The sequence below is a fragment of the Oncorhynchus keta genome, chromosome 12 (genome assembly GCF_023373465.1).
Source record: "Oncorhynchus keta strain PuntledgeMale-10-30-2019 chromosome 12, Oket_V2, whole genome shotgun sequence".
Taxonomy (NCBI): Eukaryota; Metazoa; Chordata; class Actinopteri; order Salmoniformes; family Salmonidae; genus Oncorhynchus; species Oncorhynchus keta.
The window spans coordinates 49061221-49087244 of record NC_068432.1 but is presented as its reverse complement, the minus strand read 5'-3'; the positions used below and the strand labels follow the sequence as shown (position 1 = coordinate 49087244).

Here is a 26024-nt window from a genome sequence, read left to right as displayed (position 1 = left end):
CAGTATTTCCATGATGGTGTTCCTAGGTCTGTGCTACAGTTTATGGTGCGGAGCATGGTGAAGTGGGCTGTGCGACCCTGCCCTATCAAACAGAGTGTGTCCCTGTCAGACCTGGAGAGAGCTCAGGTCCTGATCTTCAAAGGAACTCTCAACAGACTGCAGGAGGACAAAGGAACCAAAGACCGGAAGGGTACTAGTACTGTTATTATTGGGTTATAGAAAATGTCATGTTCAGAATAGACGTATAGTCCTCTGTTTTGGCCAGTCGAATATGGCTTCGTATTTCTCTCTGGCTTATTGTGTGAAAGGTTCAACTTAATGAGTGATGCGGAAAACATTTTTTTTTTTTACTTGTTCAAAATTTGAAGTTCGTCCAATTTAGCTTGTTGTTGCCGCTGAAGAATAATTTAAAATAATGTATTTCTAATTTCTCCCTGTAGAGCATGGTCACCACTCCTCGTCCCAGCCACTGTCAAAGACTTCCAGCTCTGTGTCTCTCTACAGCACGGGGTCAGAGGGCACCGCCATCTTCGGTCAATCAAACGGAGCCTCTGCCTCGTCATCCACCAATGACCTGGCTGCTTCTCTGCTCTCTGCGCTGCAGGCCGATGGCCTGGAGAACTTTAACCCCTTCCTCCCCATCAACCTCCTGCAGTGAGTACAGATCCATACATAGAAATAGAATCTATGTCATTCTATTTCTATGTTATGGTACGTTTAGTGATTAATGAAGGTTAATTTCCGGATCACAGTAGTTCTTAGTCCTTTTCAGGGTACACACACACACACGCACACACACACACACACCACACACCACACACCACACACCACACACACACACACACACACACACATTTACTTTACATTTAAGTCATTTAGCAGACGCTCTTATCCAGATTGGTGCATACACCTTATGACAACCAGTGGAACAGCCACTTGCATCTAAATCTTGTTGGGGGAGGGGGTGAGAAGGATTACTTACCCTATCCTAGGTATTCCTTGAAGAGGTGGGGTTTCAGGTGTCTCCGGAAGGTGGTGATTGACTCCGCTGTCCTGGCGTCGTGAGGGAGTTTGTTCCACCATTGGGGGCCAGAGCAGCGAACAGTTTTGACTGGGCTGAGCGGGAACTGTACTTCCTCAGTGGTAGGGAGGCGAGCAGGCCAGAGGTGGATGAACGCAGTGCCCTTGTTTGGGTGTAGGGCCTGATCAGAGCCTGGAGGTACTGAGGTGCCGTTCCCCTCACAGCTCCGTGGCGAGCACCATGGCCTTGTAGCGGATGCGAGCTTCAACTGGAAGCCAGTGGAGAGAGCGGAGGAGCGGGGTGACGTGAGAGAACTTGGGAAGGTTGAACACCAGACGGGCTGCGGCGTTCTGGATGAGTTGTAGGGGTTTAATGGCACAGGCAGGGAGCCCAGCCAACAGCGAGTTGCAGTAATCAAGACGGGAGATGACAAGTGCCTGGATTAGGACCTGCGCCGCTTCCTGTGTGAGGCAGGGTCGTACTCTGCGGATGTTGTAGAGCATGAACCTACAGGAACGGGACACCGCCTTGATGTTAGTTGAGAACGTCAGGGTGTTGTCCAGGATCACGCCAAGGTTCTTAGCGCTCTGGGAGGAGGACACAATGGAGTTGTCAACCGTGATGGCGAGATCATGGAACGGGCAGTCCTTCCCCGGGAGGAAGAGGAGCTCCGTCTTGCTGAGGTTCAGCTTGAGGTGGTGATCCGTCATCCACACTGATATGTCTGCCAGACATGCAGAGATGCGATTCGCCACCTGGTCATCAGAAGGGGAAAGGAGAAGATTAATTGTGTGTCGTCTGCATAGCAATGATAGGAGAGACCATGTGAGGTTATGACAGAGCCAAGTGACTTGGTGTATAGCGAGAATAAGAGAGGGCCTAGAACAGAGCCCTGGGGACACCAGTGGTGAGAGCGCGTGGTGAGGAGACAGATTCTCGCCACGCCACCTGGTAGGAGCGACCTGTCAGGTAGGACGCAATCCAAGCGTGGGCCGCGCCGGAGATGCCCAACTCGGAGAGGGTGGAGAGGAGGATCTGATGGTTCACAGTATCGAAGGCAGCCGATAGGTCTAGAAGGATGAGAGCAGAGGAGAGAGAGTTAGCTTTAGCAGTGCGGAGCGCCTCCGTGATACAGAGAAGAGCAGTCTCAGTTGAATGACTAGTCTTGAAACCTGACTGATTTGGATCAAGAAGGTCATTCTGAGAGAGATAGCGGTAGAGCTGGCCAAGGACGGCACGCTCAAGAGTTTTGGAGAGAAAAGAGAGAAGGGATACTGGTCTGTAGTTGTTGACATCGGAGGGATCGAGTGTAGGTTTTTCAGAAGGGGTGCAACTCTCGCTCTCTTGAAGACGGGAGGGACGTAGCCAGCGGTCAGGGATGAGTTGATGAGCGAGGTGAGGTAAGGGAGAAGGTCTCCGGAAATGGTCTGGAGAAGAGAGGAGGGGATAGGGTCAAGCGGGCAGGTTGTTGGGCGGCCGGCCGTCACAAGACGCGAGATTTCATCTGGAGAGAGAGGGAGAAAGAGGTCAGAGCATAGGGTAGGGCAGTGTGAGCAGAACCAGCAGTGTCGTTTGACTTAGCAAACGAGGATCGGATGTCATCGACCTTCTTTTCAAAATGGTTGACGAAGTCATCTGCAGAGAGGGGAGGAGGGAGGGGGGGGAGGATTCAGGAGGGAGGAGAAGGTGGCAAAGAGCTTCCTAGGGTTAGAGGCAGATGCTTGGAATTTAGAATGGTAGAAAGTGGCTTTAGCAGCAGAGACAGAGGAGGAAAATGTAGAGAGGAGGGAGTGAAAGGATGCCAGGTCCGCAGGGAGGCGAGTTTTCCTCCATTTCCGCTCGGCTGCCCGGAGCGGCCACACACCACACACCACACACCACACACCACACACCACACACCACACACCACACACCACACACACCACACACCACACACACACCACACACACACCACACACACACCACACACACACCACACACACCACACACCACACACCACACACCACACACCACACACCACACACACCACACACCCTCTCCATTGACAGCCTGGGTTGTTGATGTTCCTGCTCCAGATCCATATCAGTCGGCAGCTCGTCTGAGACACAGAAGACTCAGAGTGGTGGTGAGTGTGTGAAATGAGACTGTGCTCTGTCTAACCCTCCCAAGGCTTCAGCTCTGCTGCAACTCCTCCTGGTTCTGATCTAACTGCTGGCTTCCCAAAGACGAGCAGACTTACAGCACAGTTCAACTCTATGAGGCGGTTTCCTGGACATTTTCAATGGAGCAATCGGCCCTACATGTTAAATGTAACAAACGTTTTCTACCTCTGATGATGAGGCTATGAAGAGAATCGGAAGCCTCTAATTGTCACTGTACTCCATTCTGTGGGCTCCCTCTGTCCAGGAACTTGTAGTCCACACAACCAGTGGTGCCTCTGTATCTCAGCTGTCTTTGTGCTAAATGCAGCCCACTACCACTGTGTTGTTGGCTTGGCTTCCTCTAGGCGGATGGTGTTAGCACGGTTCCCTACCCTGGCTGGCCTGGTTAATAACCCCCCCATGTTGCACGGTCCTGGCCCAGGCTTCGGCCTGGTCACCTCATCTTCCTGTGAGGGCTTCACAGAGCAGCAGACCAGCTTCATGGAGCCCTGCGCTAATTCTCAGGCCAGGAACCGTGGCGCGGGTAAGAAAAACAAATACATGGAAGATTGAAGGCAATTTGGCTGGGTTTAGACAGGCAGCCCAATTCTGATTTTTTTTTTTGCCCAATTATTGGCAAAAGATCTGATCTGATTGGTTAAAAGACCAATTAGTGTCAAAAGATCAGAATTGTTCTGCATGTGTAAACAGCCTTTTATGGTGTGCTGCCCATCTCATTCAATAAGAGAACCAGTCACACAGCAACACGGACCAACTAGCCTGGTCCCAGATATGTTTGCAGTTGGCTATACAGCGCAGACAGATCTGAAAGCAGGCTATAGATCAACTCCGCTCCGTCAATAACAAGACAGAATAGATACTGTATTGCTCACGGGGAACTTTATGTCTGGCTGTTGCATGTCATGGCATGTTGAATGACATGTCCGGCTAATGTTCATTGTCCAGCTGGTTATTTCTGTTATGGGTGCTTGATTTTGACAACCAGAGCTTGTGTATTTGTATATGAAGAGTTGATTGATTGCATGCATGCAATCAGTTTGTCATCTACTCACATTGCTTGAATGGAACCATCAATTTGTGTTGAAAATGAACAGTCCTAAATAGAGCAACAGCAACTCTTACATAGAGAATTCATCCAGTTCTTTCTGGATAAAAAGCAAATCATTTTTTAGGATGGTGACAATTGTTTTGGGAAAGGTGCAGCCTGCTCAATGAGTTCACACTGTTCTGCAAATCAATTTAGGGACTTCCTGTGGTAAAATACGTAAACTTTGGTTTGAGTGCTGTTACTGCAATAGTACTTACAGTGCATTCGGGAAAGTATTCAGACTCCTTCCCTTTCTCCACATTTTGTTACTTTACAGCCTTGTTCTAAAATTGATTAAATATTTTTTTCCCCCTCATCAATCTACACACAATACCTCATAATGACAAAGCAAAACCAGGTTTTTATAAATTTTTGCAAATTTATTCAAAATAAAAATCAAAAATAGCTTATTTACAGTATATTACTACCGAAATACTTTTGCATTTCAGCCCGATAGGAAGTTGTCGTTGCCTTCATTGTATGATGACATGTCAGACATTTTACTGTCGATGACAGATTTGTTGGCTTGTTTTACTTTTACCTTTTTTTTGTCTCCTCAATTTCTAGAACGGCCTCAAATGTTTGTCCCAGTCCGCTTACTAGAAATGGGCTTCTCTATGAGACATATCTACAAGGCCATGGAGGCAGCAGGTATTGCTGTCGCTGCGCTCTGTGTGTTAAGTGTGGTGTGTACTGTGCTCCATCCGCTTTCTGTGTTGTAGACTTGTTCCTGCTTTTCCAGGGGGGTCTGCGTTTCTTTCTTTTAGGCCTACTGTCTTTCCTCTGTGCATGCGGTCTATCGAAACGGGTCGTAGTATAGACACTAGTATTTTACAAATCAGGGGTTGGAACCAAAATTATTTCCCAATCGTTTCGTTCTGAAAATAACTATTATTTTATTAATTCCATTCCACTGTTCTGACAAGGAAAATAACGTTTTGAACTGTTTCGGACCCCCAAAAAAGTTAGTTTATATATATATATATATTTTTTAAACTTTAAATTACTTCACTAATCAGTGCGGATAGAGCAGCTTGCTATGGTGCGGGCCAGCTATAGTTGTTTACGTGCATGATAGATAGACAAGTGTAGGGCACGAGATGCGACTTTTTTCTGGTGGGGAGAGAGCAAGAGAGGTTGGAGGAGAAGGCTTGGTGCGCTGGGCATCTTGTTATGACATGCATTATATGAATTTGGCCCGCAGAATAATACCTATGGAAGAGTGACTTCTATGGAGGAACTTAAAAATGTCTTTGAACTCCTGAGAGTTGGCTTAATGATGGACAAGAGCTACTGTAGCTAGCTAACGAGTGTGTGTGTGTGTGCAGAGCGGCACCAGAATTAAAAACACATCTTACCTTTTTGTAGTTAATAAATCCAATGTGAAATGTGATAGCTATAGTATCCTTAATGAGCATTAAGAAAGTTAATTCCGTTCTTCTCCACAAAAAAAATCTCTCTAATTATGAATCACGCTGCTATGTCAGTAGGATACAGTAGCCTATGCTTCAGAGAGGGAGGGGCAGGTAACCTGCACACGCACACACACTGGCAAAGATTTTCAGCTGGCAGGCAGACACTGGAAGAAGTTTCTGAGTGACAGTGAGAGCTTTGCATAGGCACTTTGTTGCGTTTTTTTGTGGACTTGAATACATAAAATAACGTTATTAACCGGTTCCCATGCTTTTAAAAAAACAGTTCTGTTCCGGGAACAGGATAGATCACTTTCATTCCCGGTTCTGATTCTGTTATTATACCAGAAAATGTTATTTTCTGGTTTTTGATTTTGTTCCCTGAACTGGTTCCAACTCCTGATTTACAATAGACATAGTTAGGCATTTTTTTCATTAGATTATAATCGAAAAATTATATATCGTGATTCAAGAATTTAACTTTTTCAAACCAGCCAGCAAATATGTGAAATGATAGGCTCATGGTGATACAAATGGTAATTTTCTGTTCCCTCTCCTTGGCATACTGTACCCCACTCAAATCTGTCTGGCTCCTCTCAATTAAGCCCTGTTAACTAGGTTTCTGGACTACTTTACCTAATTTTTCTGTATAGTGAGAAAGCATTTTTAGATATTGATATGGACTCATATACAGTTCAGGTTAGTTGTGAACACCACTGTTTGGTTAAGCACATGAATCCGCACGTGCATGTTTTCAATACAAATTCTATTTTATACTTATACTATGAACCTAGTCGTTGAATTAGATTGAATAGGACCCTCATTCTCCGTCTCTCACACTTTAGTTTCTTTACTCCTTGGCTAGTACTGTCGTCTTTCTTCCCCATATCAGTTTGGATTGAGTGTACTTCCATCACAAACTTTCCAATCTAACACTCTGTATAATGTGTCCCTTTCAAATTATTGACTTTGACTTCTATTGTCATTGCCTTAATGCAATATCCCCCCCCCCCCCTTTTTTTAAAGGGCCTGTGTCACCTCACTTGGACTTGATCTCTTACCTCTCCTTGACCTTTGACCCCAGGTGTGGCAGGTGAAGTAGACTCGCGGACCATCGAGGTTCTGGCTAGCTGGATGTTGGAGCACCCCCTGACTGAGGAGCTGCAGATGGAGAGCCAGCCAGCAGGAGCCTCCACCACTGAAACCCCCTCCCCTGACGGACCGGAGACCGTACAGTGCCCCGAGGCCCCCACCAGCGAACCCAACGAAAGGTCAGACACAGAAACAACCTTTTTTGTTTTCTTTTTTTAATCAATTGAGTTAAGGGTAGTAGAGCTGTGTCGATTAATCAGTCATAAATTCAATATAATTATTTCAAGAAAAATTAAAGACCCAAGTCAGTTTGAGAGATTGAGATCAATAGATTATTCACAACAACAAAGATTGTGTTGGCTTGGTTGAGTTGGAAGATTAGTTACTGTTATGTTATTGTGTTGCAGTCTGCTGGCGGGCCTGGACCTGGTGGAGAGGGAGAACTTCTTAGATGTCCACCTGACCAGGAACAGGCCGCCCCCGGCCAGACGCCAGCGCTCCAGTTTGGGGCACAGAACATCCTTTAGGAGAGCAGGTCAGCACAACCTCCAACAGGAAGATATTTGGGTAGCTGAGCCGAAGCTCTCTGTCTGTGACATTGATGGGATTCTATCTGAGACTAAGGGGATATCATGTGGTGTCCCTCGGGGCTCATACTAGGACCTCTACTGTTCCTACATGTAAATGAAATGCCTGCAGCAGTGGAATGTAAACTCCTGCTGTATGCAGACAACTCTGCCTTGCTGGTGTTAGGAAAGGATTCTGTGTGGATTGAGGGGCATTAAGCAAAGTGCAGTACAATGCTTTCCTATGTTATCCTCTTTAAGGATTCACATGTGAGGCCATGTACTAAACATCCAAAGATTTCAAGACTAAAGGCTGGTTTATACTACGGGTGTGTTCAGAAATGTAATCTGGAGTGCCTAAGTGCGCTCTGAGAGTTAGTACACTCAGAGCGTTGTCAGATTGGCCGTTAGTAAACTCAGAGCGTTGTCAGATTGGCCCGTAGTACACTCAGAGCGTTGTCGGATTGGCCGTTAGTAAACTCAGAGCGTTGTCAGATTGGCCGGTAGTAAACTCAGAGCGTTGTCAGATTGGCCGTTAGTACACTCAGAGCGTTGTCAGATTGGCCGTTAGTAAACTCAGAGCGTTGTCAGATTGGCCGTTAGTACACTCAGAGCGTTGTCAGATTGGCCGTTAGTACACTCAGAGCGTTGTCAGATTGGCCGTTAGTAAACTCAGAGCGTTGTCAGATTGGCCGTTAGTACACTCAGAGCGTTGTCAGATTGGCCGTTAGTACACTCAGAGCGTTGTCAGATTGGCCGTTAGTAAACTCAGAGCTTTTTCACTCTCGAAGCACCCACTGGACGCTCTGGCCCGAAAAGTAGGTTTGATCCGAGCGTTCTGACCTAACGGCAGTCAAGCACCCACGCTAACTGGCTAACATTTACATTTACATTTAAGTCATTTAGCAGACGCTCTTATCCAGAGCGACTTACAAATTGGTGCATTCACCTTATGACATCCAGTGGAACAGTCACTTTACAATAGTGCATCTAAATCTTAAAAGGGGTGAGAAGGATTACTTATCCTATCCTAGGTGTTCCTTAAAGAGGTGGGGTTTCAGGTGTCTCCGGAAGGTGGTGATTGACTCCGCTGTCCTGGCGTCGTGAGGGAGTTTGTTCCACCATTGGGGGGCCAGAGCAGCGAACAGTTTTGACTGGGCTGAGCGGGAACTGTACTTCCTCAGTGGTAGGGAGGCGAGCAGGCCAGAGGTGGATGAACGCAGTGCCCTTGTTTGGGTGTAGGGCCTGATCAGAGCCTGGAGGTACTGAGGTGCCGTTCCCCTCACAGCTCCGTAGGCAAGCACCATGGTCTTGTAGCGGATGCGAGCTTCAACTGGAAGCCAGTGGAGAGAGCGGAGGAGCGGGGTGACGTGGGAGAACTTGGGAAGGTTGAACACCAGACGGGCTGCGGCGTTCTGGATGAGTTGTAGGGGTTTAATGGCACAGGCAGGGAGCCCAGCCAACAGCGAGTTGCAGTAATCCAGACGGGAGATGACAAGTGCCTGGATTAGGACCTGCGCCGCTTCCTGTGTGAGGCAGGGTCGTACTCTGCGGATGTTGTAGAGCATGAACCTACAGGAACGGCCACCGCCTTGATGTTAGTTGAGAACGACAGGGTGTTGTCCAGGATCACGCCAAGGTAATTAGCGCTCTGGGAGGAGGACACAATGGAGTTGTCAACCGTGATGGCGAGATCATGGAACGGGCAGTCCTTCCCCGGGAGGAAGAGCAGCTCCGTCTTGCCGAGGTTCAGCTTGAGGTGGTGATCCGTCATCCACACTGATATGTCTGCCAGACATGCAGAGATGCGATTCGCCACCTTGTCATCAGAAGGGGGAAAGGAGAAGATTAATTGTGTGTCGTCTGCATAGCAATGATAGGAGAGACCATGTGAGGTTATGACAGAGCCAAGTGACTTGGTGTATAGCGAGAATAGGAGAGGGCCTAGAACAGAGCCCTGGGGGACACCAGTGGTGAGAGCGCGTGGTGAGGAGACAGATTCTCGCCACGCCACCTGGTAGGAGCGACCTGTCAGGTAGGACGCAATCCAGCCGTGGGCCACGCCGGAGATGCCCAACTCGGAGAGGGTGGAGAGGAGGATCTGATGGTTCACAGTATCGAAGGCAGCCGATAGGTCTAGAAGGATGAGAGCAGAGGAGAGAGAGTTAGCTTTAGCGGTGCGGAGCGCCTCTGTGATACAGAGAAGAGCAGTCTCAGTTGAATGACTAGTCTTGAAACCTGACTGATTTGGATCAAGAAGGTCATTCTGAGAGAGATAGCGGGTAGCTTGCGAGCTTGCGAGCTACTTCCAGACACAAATTCCAGACACAAATTAGAGAACTGACCATTTTACTTGTCCCAGCAAAGCTGGTAAGGCTTATGTTATCCAGAGCATTGGTGACTGCAACTGTGCTGCTAGTAACAATATAATTACATTTTTCTTTTGCCAATGTTTACTGACACCGGCCATATTCAACGGGTGTTGAGCATTTGTAGATTCGTCAGTTATTCTGCGCTCTGGCAACCTCAGACGAGAGTGCTCTGAAATCGGAGCAGATAGCGAATTTACTAGCTACGTCTATAGACAGTTGTCGCAATGACATCATAAACATTCTATTGAAATAGTTAGTTGCATAGTGGAGTCTTTTGTTTACATGTTGCTAGCTAGCTAAACATCGAACCATAAACTCGTAACGTTAGTACCCTGCATGAATCTGCAGGAAGCTAACCAACCAGGGTCAATGTTAGCTAGCTAACATTAGGCTATAACTAGCAATGCAAATGGATTTCTGAGGTACAAATAATATAACACAGATCATAACACAGATCATTCATGTAATGTTAGCGAGCCAGCCAGCTAACATTAGCATGCTAGCTAACACTTTACCTTGAAAGGAAAACTACTTTCTGACAAAATTAGAAACGTGTAATATCTGAAAATGTAGCTAGCTGGACTCTCTTACCCGTATATATGGATGGACGCTTCTCCCTCTCTTTCACGGATGCCATGGTTTCCCTTAGTTTGAAGATGTAATCCGGAGCCTTCTGTGTTCTCTTTTTGACGCCGTCTGCATATTTGCAATCAAACGCCAGAATTTTCTCCATCTTTTTTATTTATTTATTTATTTAATTTTACCTTTATTTGACCAGGCAAGTCAGTTAAGAACAAATTCTTATTTTCAATGACGGCCTTGAAACAGTGGGTTAACTGCCTTGTTCAGGGGCAGAACGACAGATTTGTACCTTGTCAGCTCGGGGATTTGAACTTGCAACCTTCCGGTTATTAATCCAATGCTCTAACCACTAGGCTACTCTGCCGCCCCACTTGTCATACTCTAATTCTACTGATTTCAAAACTCGGTCCTCCAGAAAGTGGAGAGCAACAGTCTACTACCTGATATCTTTCAAAAAGCTGCATTATAAATGATTACCGACACATACTGACTAGCTCATGTTATAGACAGAAGCGTGCTACATGGCAGACCAATCCGAACTCATCTCGTTCAAATGTCTCTCCTGTGAAGTAGTGACGCGCAACATACGCCTAGTTTCCTGAAAAGAGTCACATACTGTTGAAGTCAGAAGTTTACATACACCTTAGCCAACATTTAAACTTAGTTTTTCACAATTCCTGACATTTAATCCTAGTAAACAATACATGTAAAAATTCCCTGTCTTACGTCAGTTAGGATCACCACTTTATTTTAAGAATGTGAAATGTCAGAATAATATTAGAGAGAATTATTTATTTCAGCTTTTATTTCTTTCATCACATTCCCAGTGGGTCAGAAGTTTACATACACTCAATTAGTATTTGGTAGCATTGCCTTTAAATTCTTTAACTTGGGTCAAATGTTTCGGGTAGCCTTCCACAAGCTTCCCACAATAAGTTAGGTGAATTTTGGCCCATTCCTCCTGACAGAGCTGGTGTAACTGAGTCAGGTTTGTAGGCCTCCTTGCTCGCACACGCTTTTTCAGTTCTGCCCACAAATGTTCCGTAGGATTGAGGTCAGGGCTTTGTGATGGCCACTCCATTACCTTGACTTTGTTGTCCTTAAGCCATTTTGGGGTCAATGTCCATTTGGAAGACCCATTTGCGACCAAGCTTTAACTTCCTGACTGATGTCTTGAGATGTTGCTTCAATATGATGACATCTATTTTGTGAAGTGCACCAGTCCCTCCTGCAGCAAAGGCTATCTGTCTTTCATGTGTTATCCTCTGGGAGGGCTATCTGTCTTTCATGTGTTATCCTCTGGGAGGGCTATCTGTCTTTCATATGTTATCCTCTGGGAGGGCTATCTGTCTTTCATGTGTTATCCTCTGGGAGGGCTATCTGTCTTTCATATGTTATCCTCTGGGAGGGCTATCTGTCTTTCATATGTTATCCTCTGGGAGGGCTATCTGTCTTTCATATGTTATCCTCTGGGAGGGCTATCTGTCTTTCATGTGTTATCCTCTGGGAGGGCTATCTGTCTTTCATATGTTATCCTCTGGGAGGGCTATCTGTCTTTCATGTGTTATCCTCTGGGAGGGCTATCTGTCTTTCATATGTTATCCTCTGGGAGGGCTATCTGTCTTTCATGTGTTATCCTCTGGGAGGGCTATCTGTCTTTCATATGTTATCCTCTGGGAGGGCTATCTGTCTTTCATATGTTATCCTCTGGGAGGGCTATCTGTCTTTTATATGTTATCCTCTGGGAGGGCTATCTGTCTTTCATGTGTTATCCTCTGGGAGGGCTATCTGTCTTTCATATGTTATCCTCTGGGAGGGCTATCTGTCTTTCATGTGTTATCCTCTGGGAGGGCTATCTGTCTTTCATATGTTATCCTCTAGGAGGGCTATCTGTCTTTCATGTGTTATCCTCTGGGAGGGCTATCTGTCTTTCATATGTTATCCTCTGGGAGGGCTATCTGTCTTTTTAAGTGTAACAAAGAAGTTGGAAAAGACTAGGCAGAGACAGTCATGTACTGTTCATTGTGACTCTTTTCGTCTTGCTAACCTACTATATTTCCACCACCATCCTTTCTTCAACCAGACTCTCCGTCCCCCAACCCCATCCCACCGCTGTACAGGCAGGACCCAGGGGTGTCTGAGTGGCCGGAGAGGGCGGAGACGCACCCGTTTGCTGCTGAGGAGGAGTCAGAGTTGGGGTACATGGATGACCCCTACCATGAAGAGCCCTATGAGGAGCTACAGTTTAGAGAGTTCATCAGCTCGGAGAGAGACACCCTCTGGATGGTCGAGGTGCTACATCACATTTCACAATCACAGATCCGGGAAATGTATATAAGCGCAATGACTTTTAGTTTAAAAACATGACGTTTTGGCCTCCAAACGGCCTTCATTAAAAAGAGCAAACAGTAGGATAGGATTAGAAATAAAGGGTTAGGCCAGGGTTGGAATCAATTCCATTTCAAATCAGTCAATTTCAGGCAGGTCACTGTAAAAGTTGAATTGATCCCAACCCTGGTTCGGGCCAGTTGATATGGTTGTTGTTTCCCTCAGGGGGGCGAGGAGCACCAGCCCCATGACATGGTACAGTGTGAGCTGTGTAACACCCTGACTCTGCAGTTCAACAACCACATGAAGAGGCATCACCCGGGCTGTGGCCAGAGCGCTGGGCGGCGAGGGTACCGCTCTACCGGGGCATACGTGGACGGGTGGTTCGGAGGGGAGTGTGGGTCCGGTAGCCCTTACTACCTACTCTGTAGCACCTGTAGAGAGAAGTACCTGGCAGCTAACCTAGGGGAGATTGGATCCAAACATGACCGGTGAGTAAGAGATGCACTTTATGCTTAAACCTTATCTGTGCAGGAGTCACACACACATATACACTTTATGCTTAAGCCTTATTTGTGCAGGAGTCACACACACATATACACTTTATGCTTAAACCTTATCTGTGCAGGAGTCACACACACATATACACTTTATGCTTAAGCCTTATTTGTGCAGGAGTCACACACACATATACACTTTATGCTTAAGCCTTATTTGTGCAGGAGTCACACACACATATGCACTTTATGCTTAAGCCTTATTTGTGCAGGAGTCACACACACATATGCACTTTATGCTTAAGCCTTATTTGTGCAGGAGTCACACACACATATGCACTTTATGCTTAAGCCTTATTTGTGCAGGAGTCACACACACATATGCACTTTATGCTTAAGCCTTATTTGTGCAGGAGTCACACACACATATGCACTTTATGCTTAAGCCTTATTTGTGCAGGAGTCACACACACATATGCACTTTATGCTTAAGCCTTATTTGTGCAGGAGTCACACACACATATGCTTTTTCATAGTCCTTTGAGCTGCATAGTAACACTGTATATGCTTGTTAAAAGTACTACAACAGTTGAGTCTGTCAGTTACTCCCAGGCATACTGTTTGTCTCTCCTCAGAATGAAAGGGCTTGCTTCTGATTTAATTGGACGACTGGACAGCACCTCCGATGGTAAAGATTTGACCCTCTATTTGTTACGGTTTCTTCTGCTCTGTGAATCATATGTTTAAGTGACTCCCAGTGAACCAATGTTTTCTTCTAATAAATTCACCATGTGCTCGAAGACACGGCAGCGTAGCCTAGTGGTTAGAGCGTTGGGGGCGGCAGCGTAGCCTAGTGGTTAGAGCGTTGGACTAGTAACCGGAAGGTTGCGAGTTCAAACCCCCGAGCCGACAAGGTACAAATCTGTCGTTCTGCCCCTGAACAGGCAGTTAACCCACTGTTCCTAGGCCGTCATTGAAAATAAGAATATGTTCTTAACTGACTTGCCTGGTTAAATAAAGGTTAAATAAAGGTTAAATAAAGGTTAAATAAAGGTTAAATAAAAAAAAATTAAAAAACAGCGAATCATCTGGTGAATCATATCAAGGGTCTTAAATAAAGATTAAATGAAAATAGAAATACATAAAAAACAAATAAAAAGATGACTCATGACGGTATCTGCTTCTTCCAACCAGAAGACTGGGAGCTGGGCCCTCTAGACGACTCTGACCCAGACCGGCTGACTGGGCTGGAGGACTTTGGGGTGTTGCTGAGGCCTCTGGGTCTGAGTGAGAAGAAGCTGGTGCCAGACCCCATCCCCTTCACAGAAAACGACCCGCTGGGAGCGCTGGTCAACAGCACCAGTAACCCTGACGGGTCAATGATCCAGAAAGGTACTGTACTTCACACACAGCATTATGCAGCAAACTAGGGTTGCAGAATCCCCGAATTATACCAAAACTCCATGGTTGGAGAATTTCTGGAATCAACAGGGAATAAGTTGTAAGGAAGTCCTCCAACCTACATTTCTTCAACTGGGATTTCAAAAAAAAAAAATCTGAGAATTCGTGGGAAAATTTCAAACTAACTCAAACATAATATTTTAAATATTTTCAAATGCTCACACAGATGTTGTAATGTATTGTGTATCTCTGGTATACAGGTGTGGTCAGCACTGACACTAAGGGGTTAGGTTCCTCCGGCCCTCTGACTCTGGGGGAGCAGGCTGCATCGCTGAGAGACCCTCAGGACAGACTGCAGGCTCTAAGGAGAGTCACCTCTACAGCCCAGATACTACTGGCATACAGCATGGTGATGAGAGCACTCTCCCAAACATCCTCTAGGTTGGTTTGTTTAATGGGATCGGTGTCTCACAATGTGGGGTAGTCTAATGTTCAGAGAGTCCATCAACAACATATTCCATTCTACTGTACAGTGGCTACATTCCAGGATCCTCCTCTGATGAGGTATTTCAATACACATTTGCTACTGAGAAGTAGCTTGTTATTTCACCTCCAAATCTTTATTTTGTTAGTCTTGTGAAACCTTTTAAATTGGTCTGAAAAACAGTGAGCTGGAAGCTTCTGTTATTGTTTTTCTGACAGGCCAAATGTCAAACAATTCCTGTGCCGTTGTTCTAGTGATAAAGTGGTTTATATGTTACGGTTGATTGTGATGTTATGGTTACAGGGCCGTGATCTGTTAACTGTAGAACACTACAGGGCCGTGATATGTTACTGTAGAACACTACAGGGCTGTGATATGTTACTGTAGAACACTACAGGGCTGTGATATGTTACTGTAGAACACTACAGGGCTGTGATATGTTACTGTAGAACACTACAGGGCCGTGATCTGTTAACTGTAGAACACTACAGGGCCGTGATATGTTACTGTAGAACACTACAGGGCTGTGATATGTTACTGTAGAACACTACAGGGCTGTGATATGTTACTGTAGAACACTACAGGGCTGTGATATGTTACTGTAGAACACTACAGGGCTGTGATATGTTACTGTAGAACACTACAGGGCTGTGATATGTTACTGTAGAACACTACAGGGCTGTGATCTGTTACTGTAGAACACTACAGGGCTGTGATATGTTACTGTAGAACACTACAGGGCTGTGATCTGTTACTGTAGAACACTACAGGGCTGTGATCTGTTACTGTAGAACACTACAGGGCTGTGATATGTTACTGTAGAACACTACAGGGCTGTGATATGTTACTGTAGAACACTACAGGGCTGTGATCTGTTACTGTAGAACACTACAGGGCTGTGATATGTTACTGTAGAACACTACAGGGCTGTGATATGTTACTTGTAGAACACTACAGGGCTGTGATATGTTACTGTAGAACACTACAGGGCTCTGATATGTTACTGTAGAACACTACAGGGCTGTGATATGTTACTGTAGAACACTACAGGGCTGTGATCTGTTACTGTAGAACACTACAGGGCTGTGATATGTTACTGTAGAACACTACAGGGCTGTGATATGTTACTTGTAGAACACTACAGGGCTGTGATATGTTACTGTAGAACACTACAGGGCTGTGATCTGTTACTGTAGAACACTACAGGGCTGTGATCTGTTACTTGTAGAACACTACAGGGCTGTGATCTGTTACTGTAGAACACTACAGGGCTGTGATATGTTACTGTAGAACACTACAGGGCTGTGATATGTTACTGTAGAACACTACAGGGCTGTGATATGTTACTGTAGAACACTACAGGGCTGTGATCTGTTTCCTGTAGAACACTACAGGGCTGTGATCTGTTTCCTGTAGAACACTACAGGGCTGTGATCTGTTTCCTATAGAACACTACAGGGCTGTGATCTGTTTCCTATAGAACACTACAGGGCTGTGATCTGTTTCCTATAGAACACTACAGGGCTGTGATCTGTTACTATAGAACACTACAGGGCTGTGATCTGTTACTGTAGAACACTTCAGGGCTAGGTTGTAATCTGTTACACTCCTTTGGTCCCCAATTGTGTAGAAAATGTGAATACAATTGTGTTCCCCTCATATCACACATATATCTCTCCTCCCTCCCTCCCTCCCTCCCTCCCTCCCTCCCTCCCTCCCTCCCTCCCTCCCTCCCTCCCTCCCTCCCTCCCTCCCTCCCTCCCTCCCTCCCTCCCTCCCTTCTTTTTCTTTCTTTCTTCTACTTCTCTCCCTCTCTTGCCCAGTGTGTCAGTGTGCAGTGCCTCTAGTGGTCTGGAGGGCTTGGGCCTGGCAGACATCCGTATCCTGGTGCGTCTGATGTGCCTTGCGGCGGCAGGCCGGGTCCATACCAGTGTCGACCACCAAGGGGTAGCAGGGGGTAGCAGAGGCTGTGGTGGGGCTACAGAGAGCAGCAGCTCTGCCTTCCTCTCCTTCCTTAGCTCAGCTATAGGCAGCCTGGTCTCACACAGCCCCACAGCATACAGGGAGCTGGTGGACATCTGCACTCAGGTGTGTGAGTCTGTACTCGTGGCTGGCTCCATATGTCTTAGACTGTTTACCAAGGTTGGGGTAATTCCGTTTCAATTCTGGAAGTGAACTTCAAATTCCAACTTCAATTGTATGTCTTACAAATGTCTTACGTTTGGCGTAGTCGGCAGGATATGGAATTTAGTTTTTCTTCTTGAATTGACCCCAACCTTGGTGTCTACATTTTTCCATCACCGTCTGTAGAATGTTCTTGTAACTGTAATCTTTCTCTACTTACACGGTCACCCCTTGGCCCGGTTCTAGGATCTGATGGCGGCTGCCACAGGGATGAACCTTGGTGCCATCAGTGATCCTGCACAGAGAGTTCGTCTGACCTCCACCCTGAAGAGGGCGCCACAACAAGATGTCACACCCCTCACACCTCCCACCTTCCTGGTCACACAGAGTCTGGTCTCCCTGCTCACAGAGAAGGGCATCCGCTACCGCTATTCTCCAGACAGAACCGTTACCGAGCAGCACGAGTCTAAAGGTGAGAGGAAGGTACCTTTATGCCAAAGTTATGTTTGGTATGGTACATATTTTTCAGGTTGTACATCCACATTGCACTCTGTAGTATTTCCCCCCTACTGGACACAACCCTGTAGAGAGGTTTGATTGGTTGGTGCTACCTAATGACGGCAGTTGTGTTTCCCCGATTGGTCCAGGTCCAGAGGCTGGTAGCCCGTCTGCTGCAGTACCTCCTCCCCAGGTGGGGGCGAGAGTGGGCCCTCTGGAGCTGGCCAACGCCCTGGCTGCCTGTGCCCTGTCTGCCAGGCTGACCAGTAAACATCGTCAGTGGGCAGCCCAGCAGCTGGTCCAGGCCCTGGCAGCCTCAGAGAGGGAGAGGGACAACCCCATCCGGCCTCAGACCTACAGCGACATGGCTGGAGACCTGAGGAAGTGTCCTCTGAAGAAGCTAGAGGGACATCACGGCAGGGTACGGGATTAAGATATTTATGCTTGAATATTCGCATCCCCTCTCCTCACATCCTTCTCAAAACGCATTGACGGAAACGGTCTGAGGGAAGGGACCTTGGACTATCTCTGCCAATGCGGTTTGAGGAGAGAGGAAAGACTCATTGAAAAAGTGAAAGTGATGCTTACTAATGAGGTTCCCGTGATCAGTTCCTGTTTGTTGAATACTGATGTTGACCCGGTTGTTGTTGTTGTAGGTGACTAGCTGTACTTGGAACAATGAGCAGGGTCTGTTGGCCACTGGAGCTCAGGACGGGACAGTCAGATTGTGGGACGTCAACCAGAACACTGCTGACCTGCAGTGCACACACTCCTGTAGCATCAGGTATCATCATGACATACAGTATGGGTCAATACTTCCGAAATGTTTCAGTCTTTGTTGCCTTGAGGTAAGCACAGCTCACATAAATGCAAGGTTACCACCCTATTACTTCCACCAATGCAACCAAGGTTGAAAAGAAGGATGCATTTCTAAAGTATTGGAAAAGGGACATGAAAGATGTGGTGCTGTTGGGAGTAGAGCTAATGCCAATCCTGTCCTATTGCCCCAGTGATGACAGGCGGGGCTCTGAGGCAGCAGGTGGAGCTCACCTGGTGTCTCCTGTCTACTGGAGCTCTGGAGGTACCCTCCTCGCTGCCTTCCAAAACAAGATCATCAACATCTGGACTGTCAACGGTATGTACAGTAGTAACTGGTCCTCAAACCTTATAACAATGTGTGTAGTTCAGCTGTGATCAGATGCTCTGATGAAGGTCAACTGTGACCGAAAGCTTGGCAAAAAAGAAAAGGTTTTCCGTTGCTCTTCATTTCATATGTTGAAAGTATTAAATATGTATCTTATCTGAGATTCTGATCTAAAAATTTAAAAAAAAATGTAAATCCCAAACTTTATCATTAATTTATAATCTCTCTGTTGTGGTTCATTCAGGAGCCCAGGGCCATGTGGAGGCCCAGCCGTCCTGGGTGACAGCCCTCTCCTGGGTGCAGACCTCCAGCCCCTTCCCCACCCAGGGGGGCATCGCCGGGAAGGATGCCCAGCCAGAGAGCTTGTTGGTGGGGCGTCTGGACGGATCACTCTGCTGGTTGCAGGTCACTGAAGACTTCTCCATTGAGAGCACCGAGCTCACCCGCTGCCACAGGAAAGAATGTGAGTTACATTTATACTGACTGACTGCTGATCTATTAAGTGGCTATTTTTTATTATTATTATGTAGAGGAAACAAGTGGTCAAATATAGCTGCCAGCAGCCACAACATGAGTCCAAGCCAAGTTGCCGTTAAGTCAGAAGTGGCTTTGTTTATGACAATAAGTAGTGTTCTCAGTGGTCATGGACTGGTTGATGTGTGATATCTTGCTCCTCTCGTTCCCCTCCCAGCTCCTCAGTGTGTGGCGTGGCACAGTGTGGACAAGCCCTTTGCTGTGGGTTACCCCGATGGGAAGATCCTACTGGCTACCGCTGAATCCTACGAGACTGAACAGCCCCTACTACTGTCTGCCTTCCCTGTAAGTCAACACAGACTCTTACATCCATATAATTGTGTCGTCGTTTACAGGCCACTCTTTAACCAACTCGGTCGCGTCGTCCCCATTGTTATCAACGTTCTACAGACGCTGTAGCCATGTCCTAAAGTAGAACGGGGGCTCATGACTCTTTCGTTTCATTTACACTATATGGGCTTCGGAATATGACACCATTCTAGTAGGATGCAACTTTGCCGTCATGATCATGTTGTCAAATTTACTTTAGACAGTTGGCGACGTCATTTGCAAGCAAAGTTCTTCAAAAATAGCTAGCAATGCTAACATTAGCTCGCTAAAATCTGGTCTCCTCTCAATCTTAGCTAGCTAGCTAGTGTTATACTAAAGTCAATCTGGCAACATCAAAATGACGACAAAAGGGTTTTCTACTTATTAAACTCAGCAAAAAAGATAAATTTTCTCTCGCTGCCAACTGCATTTATTTTCAGCAAACCTAACGTGTAAATATTTGTATGAACATAACATTCAACAACTGAGACATAAACTGAACAAGTTCCACAGACATGTGACTAACAGAAATGGAATAATGTGTCCCTGAACAAAGTGTGGCCACCAGTTGCATTAAGTACTGCAGTGCATCTCCTCCTCATGGACTGCACCGAATTTGCCAGTTCTTGCTGTGCGACGTTACCCCACTCTTCCACCAAGGCACCTGCAAGTTCTCGGACATTTCTGGGGGGAATGTCCCTAGCCCTCACCCTCCGATCAAACAGGTCCCAGACATGCTCAATGGGATTGAGATCCAGGCTCTTCGCTGGCCATGGCAGAACACTGACATTCCTGGCTCGCAGGAAATCGCGCACAGAACGAGCAGTATGGCTGGTGGCATTGTCATGCTGGAGGGTCATATGTCAGGATGAGACTGCAGGAAGGGTACCACATGAGGGAAGAGGATGTCTTCCCTGTAATGCACAATGTTGTGATTGCCTGCAATGACGACAAGCTCAGTCCGATGATGCTGTGACACACCGCCCCAGACCATGACAGACCCTCCACCTCCAACTCGATCCCACTCCAGAGTACAGGCCTAGGTGTAATGCTCATTCCTTCAACGATAAACGTGAATCCGACCATTACCCCGACAAAACCGCGACTCGGCAGTGAAGAGCACTTTTTGCCAGTCCTGTCTGCTCCAGCAACGGTGGGTTTGTGCCAATAGGCAACGATCCTGTGCAGGTGTTGTTACACATGGTCTGCCACTGCGAGGACGATCAGCTGTCCGTCCAGTCTCCCTGTAGCGCAGTCTTAGGCGTCTCACAGTACGGACATTGCAATTTATTGCTCTGGCCACATCTGCAGTCCTCATGCCTCCTTGACCGCATGCCTAAGGCACGTACACGCAGATGAGCAGGGACCCTGGGCATTTTTCAGAGTCAACCGAAAGGCTCTTTAGTGTCCTAGTTTTCATAACTTTGACCTTACTTGCCTACCGTCTGTAAGCTGTGTCTTAACGGCTGTCCCACAGGTGCATGTTCATTAATTGCTTATGGTTCATTGAACAAGCATGGGAAACAGTGTTTAAACCCATTACAATAAGCATGGGAAACAGTGTTTAAACCCATTACAATAAGCATGGGAAACAGTGTTTAAACCCATTACAATAAGCATGGGAAACAGTGTTTAAACCCATTACAATAAGCATGGGAAACAGTGTTTAAACCCATTACAATAAGCATGGGAAATAGTGTTTAAACCCATTACAATAAGCATGGGAAACAGTGTTTAAACCCATTACAATAAGCATGGGAAATAGTGTTTAAACCCATTACAATAAGCATGGGAAATGGTGTTTAAACCCTTTACAATAAGCATGGGAAACAGTGTTTAAACCCATTACAATAAGCATGGGAAACAGTGTTTAAACCCATTACAATAAGCATGGGAAACAGTGTTTAAACCCATTACAATAAGCATGGGAAACAGTGTTTAAACCCATTACAATAAGCATGGGAAACAGTGTTTAAACCCATTACAATAAGCATGGGAAACAGTGTTTAAACCCATTACAATAAGCATGGGAAATAGTGTTTAAACCCATTACAATAAGCATGGGAAACAGTGTTTAAACCCATTACAATAAGCATGGTCACAGTGTTTAAACCCCATTACAATAAGCATGAAATAGTGTTTAAACCCATTACAATAAGCATGGGAAACAGTGTTTAAACCCAACAATAAGCATGGAAACAGTGTTTAAACCCATTACAATAAGCATGGGAAACAGTGTTTAAACCCATTACAATAAGCATGGGAAACAGTGTTTAAACCCATTACAATAAGCATGGGAAACAGTGTTTAAACCCATTACAATAAGCATGGGAAACAGTGTTTAAACCCATTACAATAAGCATGGGAAACAGTGTTTAAACCCATTACAATAAGCATGGGAAATAGTGTTTAAACCCATTACAATAAGCATGGGAAACAGTGTTTAAACCCATTACAATAAGCATGGGAAACAGTGTTTAAACCCATTACAATAAGCATGGGAAATAGTGTTTAAACCCATTACAATAAGCATGGGAAACAGTGTTTAAACCCATTACAATAAGCATGGGAAACAGTGTTTAAACCCATTACAATAAGCATGGGAAATAGTGTTTAAACCCATTACAATAAGCATGGGAAACAGTGTTTAAACCCATTACAATGAAGATCTGTGAAGTTATTTGGATTGTTACGAATTATCTTTGAAAGACAGGGTCCTGAAAAAGGGACATTTCTTTTTTTGCTTAGTTTATTTGCTCTTAGAAATGTCATCCTGTTTTCAAGCCACAGGAAGGCACTCTAGACCAAATCTTCACCAGCGCCCAATGAGGATGCATTGAATAGAATGCTCAGCAGGTCATCAGTACTAAAACAAACTTGCCATCAATGAATTTCTTGAAAATACAGGAAATTATTTCAATTCAGCAAACTAAGCTGAAAAACAACACATCCAGGAAGTCCAAGATTGCAAGCAAAACATTTGTCATTCTCTCCCTCCCTCCATCTCTCCCTCCCTCCCTAACCCTAACCCTACATCTCTCTCTCTCGCAATCCTCCCTAACTCTCTCCAGGAGAGTGTCAGCATCCTGCGCTGGGACCCCACGGGCCACCTCCTCCTCTCCACGGGCCGCTCTGAGGTGGTGAAGATCTGGGGGCGGGCGGGAGGCACCTGGATCACCCTCCACTCCCTGTTCCACACAGGCACCGTCAACACGGCCGAGTGGTGCCCGCTGCCTGGCAGAGGTCCCGAACCACGCCTTATGATGGCTGTGTGAGTACCAGGGAATAAGGGGAGCGTGTGAGTACCAGGGAATAAGGGGAGAGTGTGAGTACCAGGGAATAAGGGGAGAGTGTGAGTACCAGGGAATAAGGGGAGAGTGTGAGTACCAGGGAATAAGGGGAGAGTGTGAGTACCAGGGAATAAGGGGAGAGTGTGAGTACTAGGGAATAAGGGGAGAATGTGAGCTGTGTACACCGAGTAATTAGTACATTATTAGCTATATTTAACGGTGGCAATGCACATTGATCAACATTTCTGTATATGGGTCAAATGTAGTCCCTGTAGACATTAGATTTAGTTATTCCCTATATTTCCTCTGTCTTTTTAGAGGAAGCCAGAATGGTCTTCTGAATGTGTGGACTCTGCCACAGGGGGGCACTAATGTGTCAGTTCCTAAGTTCCTGGGCAGCTCATCCAGTCAGGAGAACAACAGTGGCATCAAGGTCAGTACAGTCAGTGTGTTCTGTAGCGCTCAGTTATGACTGAGATAAGCGGCTTCGGTTATGTCTCCTTTCTTTCCCCCATTTCCTCTGACACCTTAATGGGAAGTAGAAAATCGTCAGTTGTCTTGGTGGAGGAACAGAAATTCATCATTTTCTATTATTTTATTATTTTTCTTCTTCTTATCCTTTTTGGATTCTTCTAATAACTACTGTATTTGTCAATTCAATTCCAGTTACTCTTTTAATTCACTGTGTCCTGATCTATGTGGCCTTTGGCCTCCCTAGCGTGGCAGTGCCAAGTGTGTGTTCAGACTGAGTGGTCACATCACAGCGGTGAAGACCCTGTCGTTCTGCCCCAGTGGTCTGGCCCTGGTGTCTGGAGGTATAGGAGGACTACTCAACATCTGGTCTCTACAGGTGAGAGCTGTAGCATGACGTACTACGCTACTAATAATGCGCTGTTTTCTCATAGTACAGATTATAAATAAAGATAACATAATAGAGTTAGCCAAACTCCTTATCAATACAACATCCTCTGTCTATTATCAGTGCCGTGTGTTCTAATCTTATCTCGGTTCCCCCCTCCTACAGGATGGTTCCATCCTACAGACAGTGGTGACAGGCCTAGGCTCAGTGGTCAGTACCACCTGGATACCAAATGTAGGGGTGGCTGCCTGCTCCGGGAGGTCGAAGGTTAGTCCAGTATGCCTTTCATTGCACTAGGCCTCAGGCTCTATCTCTTTACGATCTGTCCTGTCCTCGTCTGTTCTCGTCTCCCCCTTCATCTCCACTGATTAGAACAGACTTGGCAGGTGGAAACAGAATGGTGGGAGATCATCATTAGGCTGTCTTTCACTTGGTCACTTCTTTCAGATCAGTGCAGTTGAAAGAGAGGGGAGGAGATGAGAGGACAGCTTTTTAGACTGAGAAAGAGACCTAATGAACAGGGTCTGATGTCTGACCTCTCCTCCAACAGGATGCTCTGCTGATCCGCTGTACGTCAGACTGGATCTCCCAGAACCACGTGTTGGCATCCTGCCGCACCGTCCTCAGAACACAGGGCATTCTGGGTCTGAACCGTGCACCCTGCATGGCCGTCTTCCTGGAGAGACTTCCCACACTGCTGCAGGAACAGTACAGCTACGAGAGGGTTAGTACAGTACAGCAGTACAGCTAGTTAGTTAGTTATCTACTTAGTTATCTACTTATTTAGATATCTACTTGGTTAGTTATCTAGTTAGTTAGTTATCTACTTCGTTATCTACTTAGTTTGTTATCTAGTTAGTTATCTACTTATTTAGATATCTACTTGGTTAGTTATCTACTTATTTGGATATCTACTTGGTTAGTTATCTAGTTAGTTAGTTATCTACTTATTTAGATATCTACTTGGTTAGTTATCTAGTTAGTTAGTTATCTACTTATTTAGATATCTACTTAGTTAGTTATCTACTTGGTTAGTTATCTACTTGGTTAGTTATCTACTTATTTAGTTATCTACTTGGTTAGTTATCTAGTTAGTTAGTTATCTACTTATTTAGATATCTACTTGGTTAGTTATCTACTTGGTTAGTTATCTACTTGGTTAGTTATCTACTTAGTTAGTTATCTACTTGGTTAGTTATCTACTTGGTTAGTTATCTACTTGGTTAGTTATCTACTTGGTTAGTTATCTACTTGGTTAGTTATCTACTTGGTTAGTTATCTACTTAGTTATCTATCTACTTGGTTAGTTATCTACTTGGTTAGTTATCTACTTGGTTAGTTATCTACTTGGTTAGTTATCTACTTGGTTAGTTATCTACTTGGTTAGTTATCTACTTGGTTAGTTATCTACTTAGTTATCTATCTACTTGGTTAGTTATCTACTTGGTTAGTTATCTACTTGGTTAGTTCTCTACTTGGTTAGTTCTCTACTTGGTTAGTTATCTACTTAGTTAGTTATCTACTTAGTTATTTATCTACTTGGTTAGTTATCTACTTGGTTAGTTATCTACTTGGTTAGTTATCTACTTAGTTATCTATCTACTTGGTTAGTTATCTACTTGGTTAGTTCTCTACTTGGTTAGTTCTCTACTTGGTTAGTTATCTACTTGGTTAGTTATCTACTTAGTTATCTATCTACTTGGTTAGTTATCTACTTGGTTAGTTATCTACTTAGTTATCTATCTACTTGGTTAGTTATCTACTTAGTTATCTATCTACTTGGTTAGTTATCTAAAGGGTTAGTTATCTACTTAGTTATCTATCTACTTGGTTAGTTATCTACTTGGTTAGTTCTCTACTTGGTTAGTTATCTACTTGGTTAGTTATCTACTTAGTTAGTTATCTACTTGGTTAGTTATCTACTTGGTTAGTTATCTACTTGGTTAGTTATCTACTTGGTTAGTTATCTACTTGGTTAGTTATCTACTTGGTTAGTTATCTACTTGGTTAGTTCTCTACTTGGTTAGTTCTCTACTTGGTTAGTTCTCTACTTGGTTAGTTATCTACTTAGTTATCTATCTACTTGGTTAGTTATCTACTTGGTTAGTTATCTACTTGGTGTTACGCTAAATGAGTGAAGAGGTGTGGAGTCAGGCGCAGAGAGCAAAAGATGTGGGGAAAAAACACGCTTTAATGTCCAGGAAATATAACATGAACAAAAGTAGGAAAACAAATTAACAGAAATATAAACGGACAGCGCAA

The 26024-nt window shown here is 45.3% G+C and overlaps 1 protein-coding gene across 8 annotated transcripts in view; it reads left to right on the top strand.

Moving 5' to 3' along the window:
• Positions 1 to 26024, top strand: part of LOC118391619 (probable E3 ubiquitin-protein ligase HERC1) — a 136859-nt gene that overhangs the window by 73994 nt on the left and 36841 nt on the right. For 5 of the 8 annotated variants that reach the window (XM_052458548.1, XM_052458546.1, XM_052458549.1 and 2 more), the window contains exons 41-63: positions 27 to 190; positions 441 to 654; positions 3528 to 3706; positions 4838 to 4921; positions 6767 to 6953; positions 7182 to 7309; positions 12378 to 12586; positions 12848 to 13113; positions 13755 to 13807; positions 14314 to 14511; positions 14781 to 14961; positions 16828 to 17092; positions 17375 to 17600; positions 17776 to 18047; positions 18283 to 18410; positions 18637 to 18761; positions 19015 to 19233; positions 19462 to 19589; positions 22685 to 22884; positions 23222 to 23336; positions 23622 to 23753; positions 23928 to 24029; positions 24313 to 24486. In XM_052458548.1, the coding sequence (XP_052314508.1) occupies positions 27 to 190; positions 441 to 654; positions 3528 to 3706; positions 4838 to 4921; positions 6767 to 6953; positions 7182 to 7309; positions 12378 to 12586; positions 12848 to 13113; positions 13755 to 13807; positions 14314 to 14511; positions 14781 to 14961; positions 16828 to 17092; positions 17375 to 17600; positions 17776 to 18047; positions 18283 to 18410; positions 18637 to 18761; positions 19015 to 19233; positions 19462 to 19589; positions 22685 to 22884; positions 23222 to 23336; positions 23622 to 23753; positions 23928 to 24029; positions 24313 to 24486 (3949 nt within the window). Of the gene's footprint in view, positions 1 to 26; positions 191 to 440; positions 655 to 3096; positions 3147 to 3527; positions 3707 to 4837; positions 4922 to 6766; positions 6954 to 7181; positions 7310 to 12377; positions 12587 to 12847; positions 13114 to 13754; positions 13808 to 14313; positions 14512 to 14780; positions 14962 to 16827; positions 17093 to 17374; positions 17601 to 17775; positions 18048 to 18282; positions 18411 to 18636; positions 18762 to 19014; positions 19234 to 19461; positions 19590 to 22684; positions 22885 to 23221; positions 23337 to 23621; positions 23754 to 23927; positions 24030 to 24312; positions 24487 to 26024 lie in introns of all 8 variants that reach the window. The other 3 variants (XM_052458547.1, XM_052458551.1, XM_052458550.1) reach the window with 3 other exon arrangements.